The sequence below is a fragment of the Stegastes partitus genome, unplaced genomic scaffold (genome assembly GCF_000690725.1).
Source record: "Stegastes partitus isolate 25-593 unplaced genomic scaffold, Stegastes_partitus-1.0.2 Scaffold3640, whole genome shotgun sequence".
NCBI classification, from domain to species: domain Eukaryota; kingdom Metazoa; phylum Chordata; class Actinopteri; family Pomacentridae; genus Stegastes; species Stegastes partitus.
This window is the reverse complement of record NW_007581371.1, coordinates 2,311-19,900: the sequence shown is the minus strand read 5'-3', so window position 1 is coordinate 19,900 and position 17,590 is coordinate 2,311. Positions and strand designations below refer to the sequence as shown.

The following is a 17,590-nucleotide window of genomic DNA, read 5'->3' as shown; positions in this document are numbered from 1 at the left end:
CTCTTGCTGAGGTTGCGGATAGGCCAGTTCCGTTTTTTTTCTCCCCTTCTTTTTTTTTTTTTTTTTGTCAGTCAGTCAAACTTGTGTGTAAAATGGCAGTACATGAATCAGGTGACTGGGAAAGGAGGGCGATTGGGCCACTTCTCGGGTCCGGGGGAGGGCATCTTAAAGCAGAAGGCTGCCCCCGAGTTTCTCAAAGGCATCAGCTGGTTCGTCACCTTGGTGCATATATGTGGATGTGCTCGAGCGTGTGATGTGCGAACACTTCCCTGATTATCTGCCGCCCAATGAAATGTGGACACATAGGGAGGAAAATCCATGATGGTAACAACACGAGATGTTTCATTTGTGTGATGCTTAACTAGGAGTCCCAGTGATCCTTCGTGGTTCGGTCCATTTTATGGGTTTACAGTGTGATCTGATGAAATCAGAGTGTAGCACCTCAGTGTGGGCTTGACCCCACAGTTTATAAAGATAACTTGTGGTTGAAAACCCTATAAAACAGTGACAATCCACACATTTCTTGTGTAATGATTTCCCAGGAGTTTGATCCGTGTAAATCCAACAATATTCCCATTATGTGTCTTATGATATTCCATGTTAGATATGGGATCATGAGGTTCCTACAGGTCACAGGACAATGTTCTGATAAAGTTAAACCTAGAAATGCCCAACAAAATTGAAAGTTTTATGAAATTCTATCCATTATTTTTAACATATAATGGAGAACGTTTTTCTTGTTCCACCACACAACATCTCTACAACATAACGAAAACAGCAAAATCATACTGTGCAGATGGAGAAGAGGTGTCATGGCTCTTCCTGAAGGGCTTGGTGAAGTTGGCAGACATTTTTAGTTCACTAGATCACGTTGACAGACATCCAGAGCATCACAGATCATCTGTCCTACTGTCCAGTCTGAAACGGTTTCTTAGATGACAAACGGTTGCATTGTGGACGTTCAAGCGTCCTAACTGGCAAGCCAGCATCCAGCCTATTCTGTTTTGTCTCTTGTTACCTGTGGCATCCTATCATTTGAATAAGTTTGCATTTTAAGGTGGACTTTTACAGTGACTGGTCAAAGGATTGTCCATCTACTGGTCACATCAGCCGATTAGTGTTCTTTGAAGCCACAATCAAACTCAATGGTAGAAAATGTGTCGCCAGTTGAACAGCTCGAAAGCTTTTTATGCACAATTTGGTGAATTTAACCCTTTTCTAAACATGGCAATAGAAGTGAGATTTTTAACTTTTCCTCTAAGTCGGAAAAGAACGCAATTTGCATTCTGCATTTTTATTTTTGTTCAGTGTACTTAGAGACACTTCCTGGGTAACTATATTACTCAGAAAGCATTTGACAACATCCTCTTGAACCTCAAAAAACATTCACGCAGCTAAAAAATGATTTTAACATTGACTTCTGCACCAGCTGTGACACTAAATGGCATCTTTATTTGATTTTTTTGTCACACATAGTCAAGTGAAAAATGAAAGGAAAAACCAACATAAACTGTCATCGTAAGGTGTTGGGCCTCTACATGCTGCCAGACAAGTTTCGTTGGCATTGATTTTCCAAGTCTGTGAGAGTCTACTGAAGGGATATTTGATCTGTTTCTGATTTATCTAAAATATCAATCCAAAATCTACCATAGATGCTTAACTGTGTTGTGATCTGGTGACTATGAAGACCATAGCATGTATCATTCATGTTTCATTGTAGGATAAAGGTGATCACTCAGAGCAACTTTGTGTTGATTTGCAGTAACTCTTCCTTCTAAGGGGACAAGTGGAGCCAAACAACAGCTGCAAAATGCCCCTAACAACACAACAGAGCCACCAGATAACCCTCAATGTGGGATTTGAGTTTTCCTTTCAATTGTATGTGCAATATCAATCAGGAGGAGGAAAGCTGCTCCCACATTAGGATATATTGCTCTCTAGCTCTGCAAGTAGTTATTTTTATTATTCCCTAATCTGCTAATTACTTTCTCAGTTAACTGTTCTGTCTATAAAATGCGCAAAATGCAAAAAACATGTCCATCGCCGTCTCCTAGAAGGTGAAGTCTACAGATCTCTGGCGTATATTCAGTTTGACATAAAACAGAGAAAAGCAGTAAATCCTCACAAGAGCGAAGCCACAAATAATACAGGATTAGTCTATTCTAAAAATAGCGGCACATTAATTGATTATTTGTTTGAAGGAAAAACGTGTCTCTCTGTATGACACGTCTGTGGATTAATGCAAAGATCCTGGATGAACATTGCAGAAAACATACGGCACATTACACGGCACCGCGAATACATTATTTATTGCATGTACAGTCTGGTCCTCGGAGAAAGCGCTCACAAATGTGTTGCCGTACAAGGCCGAGTTATTACACATCAAAGGGGGGGGGGGTGAAGTAAAATATAAAGCCTAATTTGAAAACATGGAATTTCAAATAACACTCGAGGCGGACTCAACAAAAGCAGGCCGCGCTGTCGTTGCCGTGCAGAAAAAGAGCAGCACATGCCATGTTTTTGACTGGCAAGAAATTGATTTTAGGGTTGAAGAAAATGCCTCACGTCAACAATGGAGCCAACAGTTTGACAGTGAGTCGGCTTTGAATGAGAGTTATTTATATCCGGAGTAAAATATCCACCTTTTGAGGATGTTCACGTTTACTTTCGAAAGGAAATGTCAGTTATTACACACTGCATACTGTTAAAGTGGATACCGTGAAAAGACAGGAGGAACCAGAGCTGTCTAAACTGGTTTGCGTTTTTACTGCTGTTCCTAATTAAAGAAATCCTCAATCCAGTAATAGCCTTTAGGTTTGATCAACTAATTGAATGGTCTGTTTAATGGACATATCTGCTAAACAGCCTCTCCTCCATTATCGCCACAGCATTTATGTTTATTTCTGACTGCAAAAGGAGGCCTGTGTGCTTTTCTCAGCAGCATGCGAGAACAGATTTCCCACTCCATCAATTCAAGATGCAGCGTGAAAGAAAATATTTTTACATGCTACCATGTGAATACGCAGGATGTAACCTTCAGATGCCACACATCAGTGTTGCCCACATCTCAGCGCTGTTCCACTGTATCAAACCTTTAGAGATTATACATTTGCTCATTTTATAACCTGTTCATTTCTTGGGGTACCAGATAAACCTCCTCAGTGTATCTGAACATCATCCTCCAGTTTAAGACAGTTAAAGACATGAATGTGTGGAACTGCTTAGTTAAATCTGAGCCACACTCCAGTGTGTGGACTGTGTGCATAGAGACACTGTCTTGCAATTGTAGGTTTAAGTTTGGGTTCAAATTCTCACAATTTGCCACATAAAAAAAAGAGTTCCTGCCCAAAACTCTGAACATTTCTTTGTAAGCACTGGCTGTAGCTGTATTTCTAACAGCCACAAATGATTAAACACTGATAAAAATGCACAACAGGCTTCTGATGGCTTAATACAGGAGAATATATGAAGATGGGCTGACAAAATAATATGAGGAAGATTAATGCTTTTATGTGTGTGTTCCCAGTTCAGGCAAAAATGAAAAAGTTTGGTTTGTTTATTTTTTTCTCAGATAATATGCAAGAAAAAACACAACCGGGAGCTGTTATTTCAGCCAAATGTCAAAGTCACAATGTCAGATATATTCAAAGCAAGTAGGTGAAGGTAGTATACTGTATGTGCAAACATTTCTTGTACAAATGTTATTTTTGGATGTTTTCATTTATATATAAGACATTTTTAATACCTCTAAAGGCAAAAAATATATTACTTTTGACTTTCTGTGCTGAAAAGGATGAAATAAACAAACAGCTTTCTCCATAATTGCGAAATAAAATATCTATAGCTTAAAAAAAGGTTGACGTATCCGTTTGATACAGATCACATTTAATGTCTAATGATCTTTCTACAACTTTTAACTATTTAGAACATTTTCAAAAGTTAAGTTAAGACTTTTTAAGAATCTGTTTAAAATTTCATTCTCTTGTGTGCCAGATGTTGACCTCCCGTATGAGCACTGCAGATCTACATGTTTTACTTTAACTGTTTTGCTTGCTTTAACTGTACTCTGGCAAAACAATTTCCTTCGGGATGAATAAAGTTTATCTTTATCTTTATCTTTATCTTTATATTTTTCTTCACTGATCGCTGTGAGCTGAGATTTCTTTACAGACAGTCCCTGGGCCAAACGTTTCTCTGTGACCGTGGCCTCACTGCTGCTCACTTCCCAACTGGTCAGAAGTCACCACTTCACGCATGACGAACAATTGAAATGATCCTTTGTGGTGTTGGTGTAACCAGACAGAACGAGGGAGCCGGGTTCCCGCTCTATGCCTGGGTTCTCCTCGTTGCTCAGGATGTGCTCCACCAAGCAGCGCGCCGCCTCCTCGATGTTTGTGTTCTCCTGAGGGTGAGACAAGAAGAAAACGCAAAGAAGTTATTTTATAGCTGCTCTCGTGGTTCTGCTCTACAGATGGCAATACTGGTCAGTGAGTCTACCATTTGGATTCATTTTTTCTTTTATATCTTATCAACATTTTAATGGATTGCCATTAAATTCTGACTTTGAATCTAATAAAAAATACCTTATGTTAAGCTTCTGAACCCTAAAACTGAACAGCAGGTTTGAAAGGCATGTTATCTTTTAAAGGTCACCAAAATTATACCACTCATCAGAAACTGTAAACACAAAAACAATTGTTAGCTTTTTTAATGTTTTTTTTTTTTCCACTAACCATGTGTGATGTGCAGTTTTGTCAGGACCATGAACTAAATCCAAGCTTAAACTTGGGATATTTAATCATCCATCCATCCATTATCTATACACCGCTTAATCCTCACTAGGGTCGCGGGGGGGCTGGAGCCTATCCCAGCTGACTCAGGGCAGCCCCAATATTGAATCAAAATCACTTCATTTTGCATGTCACAATAGCATTTTTTTAAAAACCAAAAACACCACAATTGGAATAAACACATTGTGTAAAAAACTAAAAATTCTGTGGTCCGAGTCGCAACTGTTTAAGTCATTAGTCACTCAGCTGTGACCAACAGTCATGTGACAAAAATTCTGACTTTTCAGCAGAAATGGATTCAACTGCAGGCTGTGTTTACACAGAGAAGATTAAAGACATCCCTGAAAACTAATTAACAAGCTTAAGTAATTAATTACCTTTAGTATTCAGAGCTACCATTCCCCCCCAGTACTGGAAACATCTATGGACACTTGAACAAATGCTTTACGTACATTTTTTGTCATTTTTTGTCATTTTTTGTCAAATATATAATCAAAGAAGTTCAATTTTACTTTCATCTTCAGCACAAAAGACATTTTTGAAGTTCTTTCTAGTTTTAGCCATGGTGGTGCTGTTTCCATAGAGGAGCAGGACTTTATATTGTAGTGAAAAACAAGCCAAAAACATCCAGAAGCTGCTTGAATGCTCAGAGTTTTAAGTCCAAGCTTTCCATGTTGACACTAAACACATGTCACACCGTCTGTCAGAAACTCCCCGCATCTCTTTTTATGCCGACCTGTCTGCTGAGCCACCGTGCTCACTTTCAACTACACAGCTGTATCTGACTTACACTCTGGTGTGTAACTCATTAGACAGGGCAGAAGTCAGAAGTCTAATTCACACCAGACTGCTGGCATTCCTCCATTTGTCTCTTCAGAACAGAGCAAATAAAGGTCTCCGGCTTGTAGCGGCTACAGTGAAACACCCTGCAGAAATTTTCAGAATCATTTGGTTTAATGGTGGGCCTCTATTCTAATAACTCGGCTACTGTTTTACTCCCCCTCAAATAATGTAGTTAATCTGAATGTAAGAAATGATGTTTGGAACAGATAAGTGAACTGTTTAAGTATTCTAGCCTCAAGTCCGTCCCGTTTATGACACAGAACTGCTCGTTTTATTTGGGGTTTAATCAGAAAAGGCCCTTAACCTTTAATGACTCTGGCCCACATTTGCACACAAATCACTGGTACATTAAATGATCTGTGGAGAACATTTTAGAAAGCTGCAGTGATCGCCTCCAGAGACACGTCTCCTCTCGTGTACCTTTGCAGAGGTCTCAAACCAGCCGACGAAGCCGTTCTCCCTGCAGAAGGAGTCGAGTTTGGGCTGCTGGGAAGAGAGTTGGTCTGACTTGTTGGCCAAGAGTACAGTTGGAACTGGCTTCCCGTGGTTCAGGGTCACCTTAGGTAAGAAGAAAGTCGGGTTACATGATGGTAGAATCACATATCTACAGTCGAGGGCAAATTTAACCATATAGAAACTGATTGCAAAAATACCTTGTCTTTAAACATGTACAGACACTGTCAATTTCTAATGTATGTCTGATTGTTTTCAGACTGTTCCTTTAAATGCCAAGTTTCTTTTCTTGGATATTGTTTTAGTTTTTTTAAGCCACAGGCTCCGGCATGCTTGTAGCTGCTGCAGGTTACTCCATCTCCATTGTTGTATTTGCTTCCCATTTCAGCTCTGACAATCCAGTCATTGCTGATATTCCAGTGAGGAATTATTGCCACCAAAAGGAGATTTAAAACTGTGGTATACTGCAAAATATAGGGAGCTTTGTCTGCTGTTGATTGTCTTAATCAGTACTGCATGAACTTATTTTTGAAAGACTTGGATGTAACAGATGTTAACTTATATGTAAAGTCTTACACTCTGGCTTTAACATCTAAACATAAAGGTGTCAATATGCTCAAGAAGAACTAGTTCTAGATCACACAGAGAAAGGTGAAACACAATGGGGACCATAGTTTCAGACACATTTTGTTCATTAAATTCTTCTTTCATTCAGGTGTGCACTTTACAGTTGCATAAGTAATAGTTTTGGAGAGCTAAATCTGCAGTAACGGATTATTTTCACAGTCAGATCAAGTTGTGAGGATAAAATTGACATATCATTGGCTTTTTTTTTTTTTTTTTTTTTTTTGCTGAACCAAACCAAAAACGACAAGTTTGCAGGATGGCTGACTAAACAAACTGAAACACAGCTGCTCCTCACAACTGCTTTAAGGGCTCGGTATGTGTAAGAAACAAGACCAACATCTAAAACCCCTTCCCCTAATGTCTTCTGAATGTTTTTTTAAAACCAACACGCTGATGATCACCCTCACTTTATGAAGCAACCTGCAGAAAATAAACAGCATTTGAACTTCCCTCATAGTTACTGTGGTTACTTAGTAATTCTGCCATTGCTTGTACATACATGTGCTGCAGCGTGCATTCCTGGAAAGAGTTCCTGAGAGTGCATGGCACTAATCCAGTTTGAACAATTAGCACATCTTGTCCCTCTTCATGACTTTTTTTAAAACTGCATGTTATGCAAACATCTCTGTTTTAAGCATATGGACACCTTTGCTGAAACTGTAAGCCTCCCTAGATCCAGTGTCAGAGATGTTTGGTGTTAGAGGAGCTCAGAAAACTTTGACAATCAGACAAATAGCATATAACAGACACTTTAAGACGTTTCAAACTGTGAGAACTCTTGCACACCGAAAGTTTCTCGTACACAAGAGAGTAAGAGGTCCAACAGGCTGTACACATTTAGCCAATCAGAAGGCAAATCCCACTATAAAAAAAAGGATATTTAATCTATAATAAGCAGCAACTTCACCGATATACGCCCTAAAAATAAATAAAGTTAAAGCCAATCTATCAAAAATCATCTCTTCCATAATGGCAATATTGATAAGATTAGAAATATGCTGGATCTCAGAGTAGCACCATCAGTTTTCTCCCCATGAATATCAATCTAAAGGTGCAGCAGGTTAGAATAACACAGAATCACTGCGTTTGCGTTCAATATTGATGATGGGATGTGCTTTCTAATTCTTGCTTCCCGTGAAGCCAGGTTCACAAAGACATTTCAGGCTGGGACACAGGTGAAAATGTACTCTTACAGGAGTTTAAAGATAAAGACTGACTTATTTTCAGGCTAAAAAGTTTGCCTCTGACCCCAGACTAACTTAGATCGAAGAGCTGCGTGTCAGCAGTAAAACTCTGCAGCCCCAACGGATGAAAACAGAGCTCATAAATTGTGATTTTCTGAGAATACTGTAGAATGGAAATTGACTGCAGTCGCATTCTTTCAAAATTAGGGACTTTTTGATTTGTTACATACTTTGATAAACCCTGTTTGTATGAAGTCCTCATAACAAGGAGGCTTTAGTTTCCTACTGGAGCTGATGTTTGTAGTTAAAATCTTCATTTATCCTGTTCTGCTTTAGTCGAAGGCGAAACAACTTTGTACAACAGTTAAATTTGGATGAATTTAGAGTATTGGTTTGATCTGAGCCACTATCAGGGTTTATTTTTGTGAAATTGGTCCTTTATTGGCCTCAACTGACAAAGTGTTGGCTGTTATTTGTCTGGCTTGTTCTCTGTCTGTCCTTTTAACCTGATGAGGACTGAAAATCTGTATTTCCAATCAAGTTTAGCGCAAGTAAAAGGTCTTCTTTTGCCTTAAGAAGTTCTAATGTACCACCCAATGAAGCATCATTTCGTCTTATGCCTCCTTAGTAACAACTGTACTTAATTGTTGAACACTAAAATGATTTTTTTGCTTTCTCCATGAAGCCCTGGTCTTCAGATCTGCCAACACATAATTATTCCATAAACAGCTGTTAGTTGTACAATGAAAACAATTTTTCATCCTTTTCTGCAGCGTTGACACAATTCATGCTGGTGTGTGGTTGGACCTGTGCAGGTATGGTGGGAAGTTTCCATCTTTGATAAGGCTTAATGACAGAGTGTAAAGAAAGGCCTCAGTTTGTGCTTCTGATGTGGTTCAGCTGCACTCGTCTGACCTTCGAGTCCAGGTCGTCCTTCCACTTGAGCACGGCATCGAACGTGGAGGCCCTTGTCACGTCAAACACCACCAGAGCCCCGACCGCCTCCCGGTAGTAGACACGAGTCATGTTCCCATAGCGCTCCTGTCCTGGGACGCAAGGACAGCCATCAGACACACACATACATGCTGCTGTAAAGTCCAGAAAATCTAATCAACTCAGCAGCACGCTTCATTAGTGACAAATACAACTGTGTGTGTGTGTGTGTGTGTGTGTGTGTGTGTATTTTCTACAGTAGCTGCCATCATGTGACTGATATTATGAGCATGGGATCACTTGAGTCACAGCCAGGCACAAGATCTACATTCCTCGACCAGGCATTAAATGACAGGGAGGGACCCAGGCATGCAGTGGACAGACACACACTGGCTCACTGGGAGGAAATCTGTCCGTATCAAGTCTTTAAAAAAAAAAATTCTTATGACCTACCAGTGAGTTGTTGGAGCTAAAAAAAAAAAAAAAAAAAGATCCCTCAGTAGTGATATTTTTTATTTTCCAGTGCAGCAAGATGTTTTGTTTTGTTAAAGTGCAAGAATATATATTAAAATATAATAATAAAAAAAGACTTTCAGAAAAAAGTGCTTTATGACATGATGTTTGTGTCTCATTTTGAAATCTGCTTTCAAAAATCAATGTACAAATCTGATTCCCAGGACACAAAAGGCTTTTGTTTCCAAATAACCCAAAGCTCACACCAACTGTTCCATCAGCTGATGTTTAAGCCTGTACACAGGGATGTATGGTGGGTAAAGTTTGACAGACCTGCTATGTCCCACAGCTGCAGCCGGATCACGGTGTCACTGTCCCACTGCAGCACCTTCAGGGCGAAGTCCACCCCGATGGTGGCTCGGTAGTGCTGGGAGAAGATCTGGTGCACGTACCGCTTGATGATGGACGTTTTTCCGACTCCCAGGTCCCCGATGACCAGCACTTTGAAAAGAAGCTCCTGCTGCATGGCTGCAGCTCTGCAGGAGGGATATAAAAATCCTCAGTAGAAGGAGGAAGACTTTGAGAGGGATGCTGGTGCACAGGTATCACAACAAAATTGGAGCAAAGTGTTGGAGTTGAAATTGTTGTTAGAAGGACATTTCTTCAGGTTAGCGCAGTTTAAAAAAAATAAAATAAATCTAATGGTCCTGTGTCAAGACAGAAGCGGTGACAAGCGCCTGCAGCCACCAGAGTCCAGCCGAGTTATCACACAGGACAGTGTGGATCCGCTTTCTTCTCTCTCAGCTGCAAACTCCAGCTGTTCATAACTGATGGTGCGTTCAGGGGCTCCTCGTAAACATGGGAATCACACTTCTACTGAGGTAAAAGTATGAAATTTTCCCTATTACTACGTATGCTATCAGCAAATTTTAGGTGACTTAAGATAACAAAAGACATGATTTAGAACATAAAACTTTTACTTTAGAAATGCTAATGAAAAAAATACAATTATAACAACAATACAAATAAACAAATGTCAAATTAATGAATAATTAAAAGAAATGCAATGCAACATAAACAAAATAAACCTGACTACAATGCATATTAAGGCTGAGAAACTAGTGTGTTATTAATTGTGGAGATTAACCTAAGTAATGTAATCATTAAGTTGGACACTATGGTATTATAATTTATACAACTTAACCTAATTAATATAAATATTGTGGCCAAAACCCTTCAGTGTTATTGATTTTGGCGATATTTTTGACTAATTTAAAGTTTTGTTTTTTTATTTTAATTATAATAAATCTAAACATTTATATTAATGGTTTTTGTTTGTTTGTTTGTTTTATTTTTGTTTTGTAAGGATCTTGGAACATTCTGTTGCCCAGCTGTTTTTAGATCTTAACCTGACATTTGCTCTATTTTCAAGTTATTTTAGGGTAAAATGAATATGAAGTACGAGACACCTGCTCTGGTTAAAATGTGTTTCTTATGCTACGTCCAATCAATTATCGCCAGTGAATTTCACATAACAGTGTACTTTCTTATTTACAGTCTGTTCATGTTAAAGTACAACATCAAGCTGGATGTTTTTTTGTTTGTTTTTTTCTGTTTTTTTAAGGATTAAATGTTGAATAATAAACAGGATGGAATTTTAGAATTATGGGTTAATCTTGTAAAGTTATCGTAGTAAAGTATCACATCTAGGGGGGAAAAAAACAATATACAGAAATTACAAATATCAAAAACTGAGTAAGCAGAATCTGATTAAAGGATCATATTCGTGTGCGCTCACCTTGTGTTTACAGTATTTTACTCCTACAGTCCGTGAATGCAGCAGCCTGAGGATCGTCGCTGCGCTGCTGTGCGCGCAGTTACGGTAATGGTGCTGATGAGGGCGAGGAGGAGATGTGTGCGCGATGCTGCTGTTGTGTCCTGCTGCCATTTCATCAGCGGATCATCACGGATATATCAACAGTCCTGCTCACATGAAGCAGCGGCTCGCATTTTCACACTCAGCCGTGTGTTTTTTGAAGCCTTTAGTCAGTGATGCTGGACAGGAGGCCTGGTTAATGTGCTGCATGTTGTTGGCGGGTTATTTGTGTGAGCAACAACACAACCGCTGCTAGTCTGGAGGGTCATTTTCAGGAGACACAATCATCGATATGGGGTTTGTTTTTTGCAGGTACTGAGCTCTGAACTTAAGGTAGGTCATCATTTACAGTTTTTTTATTTTATTTTATTTTATTATTTAAAAAAAAAAAAATTCATTCTTGTCCCGGAATGTTCTGCATCAAAGTAAAGCATGTTCATTAGGCTTAGAGGGCTGGGCCTCATGATTCACTTTAATCCTATTATTTATTCCTGGATATCTTGTTATGGGTGTCATTGGAGGCCTTCTCCAAAGCTGCCTCCTATCTGTCATGTTCAGCAGCTATCTCTTCCTTAAGCTTATTTCTGGCTCGCTTCAAGGCCTCGTTGTGTGTTATTGCTGTATAACAACCACTTTACTATCCACATGGGGGCTGACTACGCCACTGTTTATTGAGTTGGAGAGGAGTGGCCACCCCCTCCCTCCTTCCCCTCAAATTAGATCAGCCAACTGTAAATCACATGGACACGGCTGAGATGATTTGAGCCTGTTGTACTCTTGTCATGATGGAAGTCATAATGCAAGAATCATCCATGTGATCAACAGGATCTGTCTGGTAAATGTAATGTTTCATGTGGATGTAAAACTAAGAGTCTATTTGAACAGACAATATTCAGAGGAGAGACTCTGCCGAAGCTTTAAAGGTGTGTTCAGGTTAAAATGTTTTATTTATTGTTGTTTTATTCCCAATTAAAGTCCATCAATTTGAGTGTTAAGTAAGTTTTAGAATTCTACATGATGCAGTCATGTGATTTTCTACATCGATCTCATTTGCTTTTCCAACTTCAGAGATTTCAAATTCTTTCTGAGCGCTTTGCTTCATCAAAGAAACTGCAGGCAAAGGTTGAAATCACATTTTCAATTTTACATAAACCAAAATTCTGCTTACGTGCTACAAAATAGTTGGTCTTGTGGGACAGAGTGCATTCATTTCTTTGCTTAAGTCTCAATTTGCATTGCACCGTGGCAACACTTTGTCCGTTTTTTTTTTTTACCACACTGAGTTCAAATTTGTATTTTAGTTCTGTCATCAAAACACAAAAACCGTGTCAAAACTGGTTAAAACAGTCTGAATATGTAATATGATGCATTCGAACTCAATTCGTCAGGTAATCAACAAAAAATATTCAACTTCTGTTTTGATGAGAAGCTAAATTGTTTCATTAATATGAGGATTTGTTGTGACAATGAGCTCTGCATCTTGATTTGAAGCCCTGATGTGGATGTGAGTGACCAAGTGGGTGATTTTTCTTTGTTGCAGATTTTCTTTCCCTGAGACATGGAGACGATATGGCTCTACCAGTTTCGTCTGATCGTCATCGGAGACTCCACGGTCGGCAAGTCGTGTCTGATCCGCAGGTTCACAGAGGGCCGCTTCGCCCAGGTGTCCGACCCCACCGTGGGGGTGGACTTCTTCTCCCGCCTGGTGGAGATCGAGCCGGGAAAAAGGATCAAGCTTCAGATCTGGGACACAGCGGGACAGGAGAGGTTCAGGTAAAGACAGAAATCTTTCTCTGCTGCTGCTTTATATATCCGCAAAACAACCTACAAGTGAGACTCAGAGCTTTCACTCCCTCCACAGCCTTCACTTGCTCACACTGACCTCATGCCAACACATCTCACCCTCTGTTCTGCCCTTGGCGGGGCAGTAAAGGTCACTTAGGAATACGTGCTCTTTCATTACTATAAACACTGGAATACATACTGTAAAAACTCACTAGAGGACTAAAGATTTGTTAAAATACAAACTACAGTACCCAGCTGCTTAATAGAATTATTTAGCCTAATTTAAAAACAAAAGTTCACATTTGTGATGTTTTTTTTACATTTCACATCTTCAGTACAAATAAATGACCGACTAACACATTGATGGTTTCGGTCTTTTGGTGAGATTTGTCCACAAAAATGAAAATACAGGACATCACCTGCTACTGAACACCTTTTAAATGCGTTTAAAGATGTTGTTTTGTGATTAGGGTGTACTATGAAGGCGATATGCTGTATCTTACTGTTCGTCAGCAAATCCCCTGAAACTACAAAACTTCTCTGACTTCTCTCCTGTATCTGTAACAATTAGGTCCAAGCTCATTCTTTCCTACTGCATTAACTTCTATGTATAAACTTTTTCCATTTTAAAGAAGGCTCTGTACATTTTACAGCAGCTGAACGCTGTAGTTTTTGCTAAATATCACTCAAACAGGAGCAAATCCTGCATTTTATGGGGGACTATTTTCTACCAGTTATTTACAGCATCAACCCCACATGCATCTATCTCCTCAGGTCCATCACCAGGGCCTACTACCGTAACTCTGTGGGTGGTCTCCTGCTGTTTGACATCACGAACCGTCGCTCCTTCCAAAACGTTCATAACTGGCTGGAGGAGGCTCAGAGCCACGTCCAGCCGCACAGCATCGTCTTCCTGCTGGTGGGCCACAAGTGCGACCTTGAGGCCCAGCGTCAGGTGACCCAGCAGGAGGCCGAGAAGCTGGCAGGGGCCTTTGGGATGCGATACGTGGAGACATCGGCGCGAGACGCCATCAACGTGGAGAAGGTCTGGACACTATTATGTCTTTTTTTCACCAACACACAATTTGCTGTGATGCTTTTATTGTGTTTTTGGCGTCATTCCAAATACTTTTGACCAAAACTTTCACTAAATTGATCAAAAAGGTGCCAATGTTTTAATCCACAAAATGTATTATTGCAATAAATTCAGACATCAACTTAATTTGTTCAAATGAACTTACTAGGTTTGATTTTACAGGTAATCTGTGCAAATGCTTTTTGGAATAAGAAACAGAAACTTTTTTTTCAGCACATAATAAACATAAATTTCCGATAAGGCTCATGGTGAAATAAGTAACCCGGTCAAAGGTTGTCTTTGGAAAAGGAAACAGCAGCAACGGACCTAATAGCAAAATAAGTCTCACATGAAATATCAGCCACCAGTTTCAGCCATTCTATAATTCTAACAAGTTAACACGATTAAATTGACAATCGTGATGCTTCTTATTAATTAATGGTTTGAGAAAATAATGTATAAGAACCAACAATTTGCCCATCTAAAGTTCTTACAGTGCACACAAATGTCTTCAAACTGCATGTTTTCTCAGAAAAACAGCCTGAAACACTAAAAAGTTTCTGATTACTATCGTAAAGGATAAACAAAAGCAACAAACGTTGACACTTGAGAAGCTGGAACTTTAGTTTTCGACATTATTTGACCATTTAATGATTTGGCAAGTACTTATGAGTTTTGATCCCTCACAATCTCCAATTCTGCTTTTGACTTCAGGCGTTTGTGGACCTGACGAGGGAAATCTTTGAGCTGGTACGGAGCGGGGACATCAAGATCCAGGACGGCTGGGAGGGTGTCAAGAGCGGATTTGTTCCTAACACCGTCCACTCCTCCGAGGAGGTCACCAAGGGCAGCCGGCAGTGCTTCTGCTGATTTACCCAAGTGGACTCCATTTGTAGAAGATCCCTGTTTGGCTGCTCTCAGTCCAGTTTTTGGGACTCGTAATGTTCCCCTGCTCAGTTACACACTTTACTTCTATATATAAGACATTATTTTATCATTCGGGTGCCTGTTCATGGCTCTGTCCAAAATTAGGACACTTTGTCGATGTTCTTAGCAGGTGTAGAAGCACAAGAAGCATCTTAACTCCTCACTTTTCTGTGTGCATGTGTGTGTAGCTGTAATAACCCTGCTGTCTTTGCAGCTGTTACGAACACCTTAGCTTTACTCCACTTTTGGCCTTTCCTGATGTGTACAGTTATACTGCAGTGGCTGGTTCTGTTGTTGCCTCACATCTCTAAAAGACTGTCAGTGTAGTGTGCGTTCAATCATGCGTCGACATGAGTTTCATTTAAATCTGAATCAGTGATGCCAAGACTGAGCCACGACCTCTCTCCTTTTCATGTATAATATATTGCAACCTTGTGTGGAGCAACAGCCTCACTGACTGATTGTACATGTGTGCTACAAATCTGAGTGGCTTAACGCATAAAGAGGGCGGAGGATAAAGAAAACGTACTCCAGTTGAACCAAAGTTTGAGGCGCTGTCATGTTTTGTGTATCCGACTGCTGAAGAACGAGTTTGCACAGTGAAAATGTTCAATGCTGGAAGGAAAACGTGCTGTAGCTGCTCTCTGACGGCCTTTATGACCCGATCATAGCAAGAGTTTTATCAGTCTGGTGGGCACCCAGTGTGTGTTTACGGAAACAGGTAAGACACAACCCTAAAGCTTTTTGTATGGAACCCCAAATCAAATAATAATGAAAAAAAAACAACAAACATAATGAATCATGTGAATAAATTGTGTAAAATACATGAAACAAGAAATTGTGAAACGTGTGTATTATATTATAGATATTCTTACTTTTAGATTTTATGTCATAGCCACACGTTTTTATTTTTTTTTTAAAACATTTGTTTTATTTCTCATCTTATTTCCTAATGTTTTTTTATTTTTTTTTTTTTTTTTTTAAAACATTTGTTTTATTTCTCATCTTATTTCCTAATGTCTTTTCACAGCAGTTATGTGGCTGGCGATTCCTCACTTTTCCATTTAAGCTCATCAACATCATCACATTCAGTGACAGGGCTGCTGCTATGGCAACAGCATCAAAATTCAACTACATGTCTGCAAATATATACAGATGCAGAAACCAACGAAGGCCACACGTGTGACTTCATATATCCACATACATTTGGGTCACAGGACTAAGAATTGCCTTTTTTGAAAATAAATTGATTTTAGACATTTGAACAACTAAAAAAGTCATTTAAATACACACACTGTTGTTCTGAAGGTACCTGTAGAGTCCACAATGACTCTGAACCAAAAATACCAACTTTGCTGAACAGGAAAATAAATGTAACCGTTAGTTTCATGGTAGTGTATGCGCCTTTGTGTCAGCTGCACAGGAGGTTTCAGTTGCAATAGTGAATTTAGTGAGTTGTCTGATTCAGATTTGCTTTGATATTGTCATTGCTCTTGTTAACGGGAGCTAACACGCTAAATTTGATTAGCGTTATGACATAAAATGTGACATTTTGAAATAAAAATGGCGATAAATTAAAAATGTAATATAGAAAAATGTAATGAAAAAGGGAGCATAGTGGAGGCAAATTAATTCCAGTGAAATTTCATGAAGATTTTATTCGGAAATTATTTCAAAATTAATGTTTGCCATTTACATTTTGCACATTTTATTCATGCAGCTATGGATTTCATAATTACTTATTAATGTATTCAGTATGAAACCATTTTGGGGCTCCACAATTTTGGAAACTGGTGTTTGAACATGGAGTCTATTATAGACATAATTATATTCATATTTATAACCAGTGCATGTCTCCATTTTAGCTCAATATTCTCAAGAAAGAAAGAAAGAAAGAAAGAAAGAAAGAAAGAAAGAAAGAAAGAAATAGATTTTCTTTATTTTTGCTATAATGTAAAAAACCCTTTCACTCAGTACCTGTAATCTCAGCAGAAAGAGCAGAATAAATGAATGTGTAAAAACATGTGGTTGTATGACAAAAGTGAATCCATCCATTATCTACACACCGCTCAATCCTCATTAGGGTCATGGGGGGCTGGAGCCTATCCCTGCCGACTTAGGGTGAAGGCAGGGGACACCCTGGACAGGTCACCAGTCTATCACAGGGCTACACTTAGAGACAGACAACCAAGCACACTCACATTCACACCTAAGGACAATTTAGAATCACCAATTAACCTCAACATGTTTTTGGACTTTGGCGACCTTCTTGCTGCGAGGCAAGGGTGCTAACCACCGAGTGCTCACCACCGAGTCACCTTCCAGCCTACAAATGTGAATGTGAAACATTATTGATTTAAACCTCATACAGTTCCAGAGATTTGAATTCACATTTTTGTCATTAATACTGACTAATTAATCAAAGAACTGTTTCAGGACAGAAGGAAAGAACAGTGGGTGAGTCCATTTATTTTTGCCCGTGAAAATCAAATGTTTCATTCGAGTGCCTTTAGGTTAAAAGAAGCTTAAGCAACAGATACAACCATGTGTTAATGTTGGAACATCTAAAGCGTGAGGTGGCGGAAAACAAGCTAATATCACTTTACTCAACTTGTAAATAATTCATTTGAAACTGAAGCCCTGA

General features: G+C 39.2%; 2 protein-coding genes across 2 annotated transcripts; one reads left to right on the top strand and one right to left on the bottom strand.

Annotated features, from left to right (window-relative positions):
• Positions 1-4,129: 4,129 nt before the first annotated feature.
• Positions 4,130-9,916, bottom strand: rab38c (RAB38c, member of RAS oncogene family). Its single transcript, XM_008306284.1, has 4 exons — positions 9,617-9,916; positions 8,813-8,943; positions 6,054-6,191; positions 4,130-4,402 (listed from the first exon to the last, which is right to left on the bottom strand). The coding sequence occupies exons 1-4, from the start codon at positions 9,807-9,809 to the stop codon at positions 4,241-4,243; spliced, it is 624 nt and encodes a 207-aa protein (XP_008304506.1). The 5' UTR covers positions 9,810-9,916; the 3' UTR covers positions 4,130-4,240.
• A 1,352-nt stretch (positions 9,917-11,268) lies between these two features.
• LOC103375966 (ras-related protein Rab-39B-like) lies at positions 11,269-15,777 on the top strand. The gene is made up of 4 exons (XM_008306283.1): positions 11,269-11,492; positions 12,700-12,932; positions 13,719-13,989; positions 14,734-15,777. The coding sequence occupies exons 2-4, from the start codon at positions 12,718-12,720 to the stop codon at positions 14,887-14,889; spliced, it is 642 nt and encodes a 213-aa protein (XP_008304505.1). The 5' UTR covers positions 11,269-11,492; positions 12,700-12,717; the 3' UTR covers positions 14,890-15,777.
• The last annotated feature ends 1,813 nt before the right edge of the window (positions 15,778-17,590 follow it).

Excerpts from the sequence above, each read along its gene's own strand:
- rab38c (XM_008306284.1), bottom strand. The coding sequence starts at position 9,809 with ATGCAGCAGGAGCTTCTTTTCAAAGTGCTGGTCATCGGGGACCTGGGA. Across the intron at positions 6,192-8,812 it reads AGGACGACCTGGACTCGAAG|GTGACCCTGAACCACGGGAA; the intron begins GTCAGACGAGTG and ends TTCTTACCTAAG. Across the intron at positions 4,403-6,053 it reads GGTTTGAGACCTCTGCAAAG|GAGAACACAAACATCGAGGA; the intron begins GTACACGAGAGG and ends TCTCACCCTCAG.
- LOC103375966 (XM_008306283.1), top strand. The coding sequence starts at position 12,718 with ATGGAGACGATATGGCTCTACCAGTTTCGTCTGATCGTCATCGGAGAC. Across the intron at positions 12,933-13,718 it reads GCGGGACAGGAGAGGTTCAG|GTCCATCACCAGGGCCTACT; the intron begins GTAAAGACAGAA and ends CTATCTCCTCAG. Across the intron at positions 13,990-14,733 it reads ACGCCATCAACGTGGAGAAG|GCGTTTGTGGACCTGACGAG; the intron begins GTCTGGACACTA and ends TTTTGACTTCAG.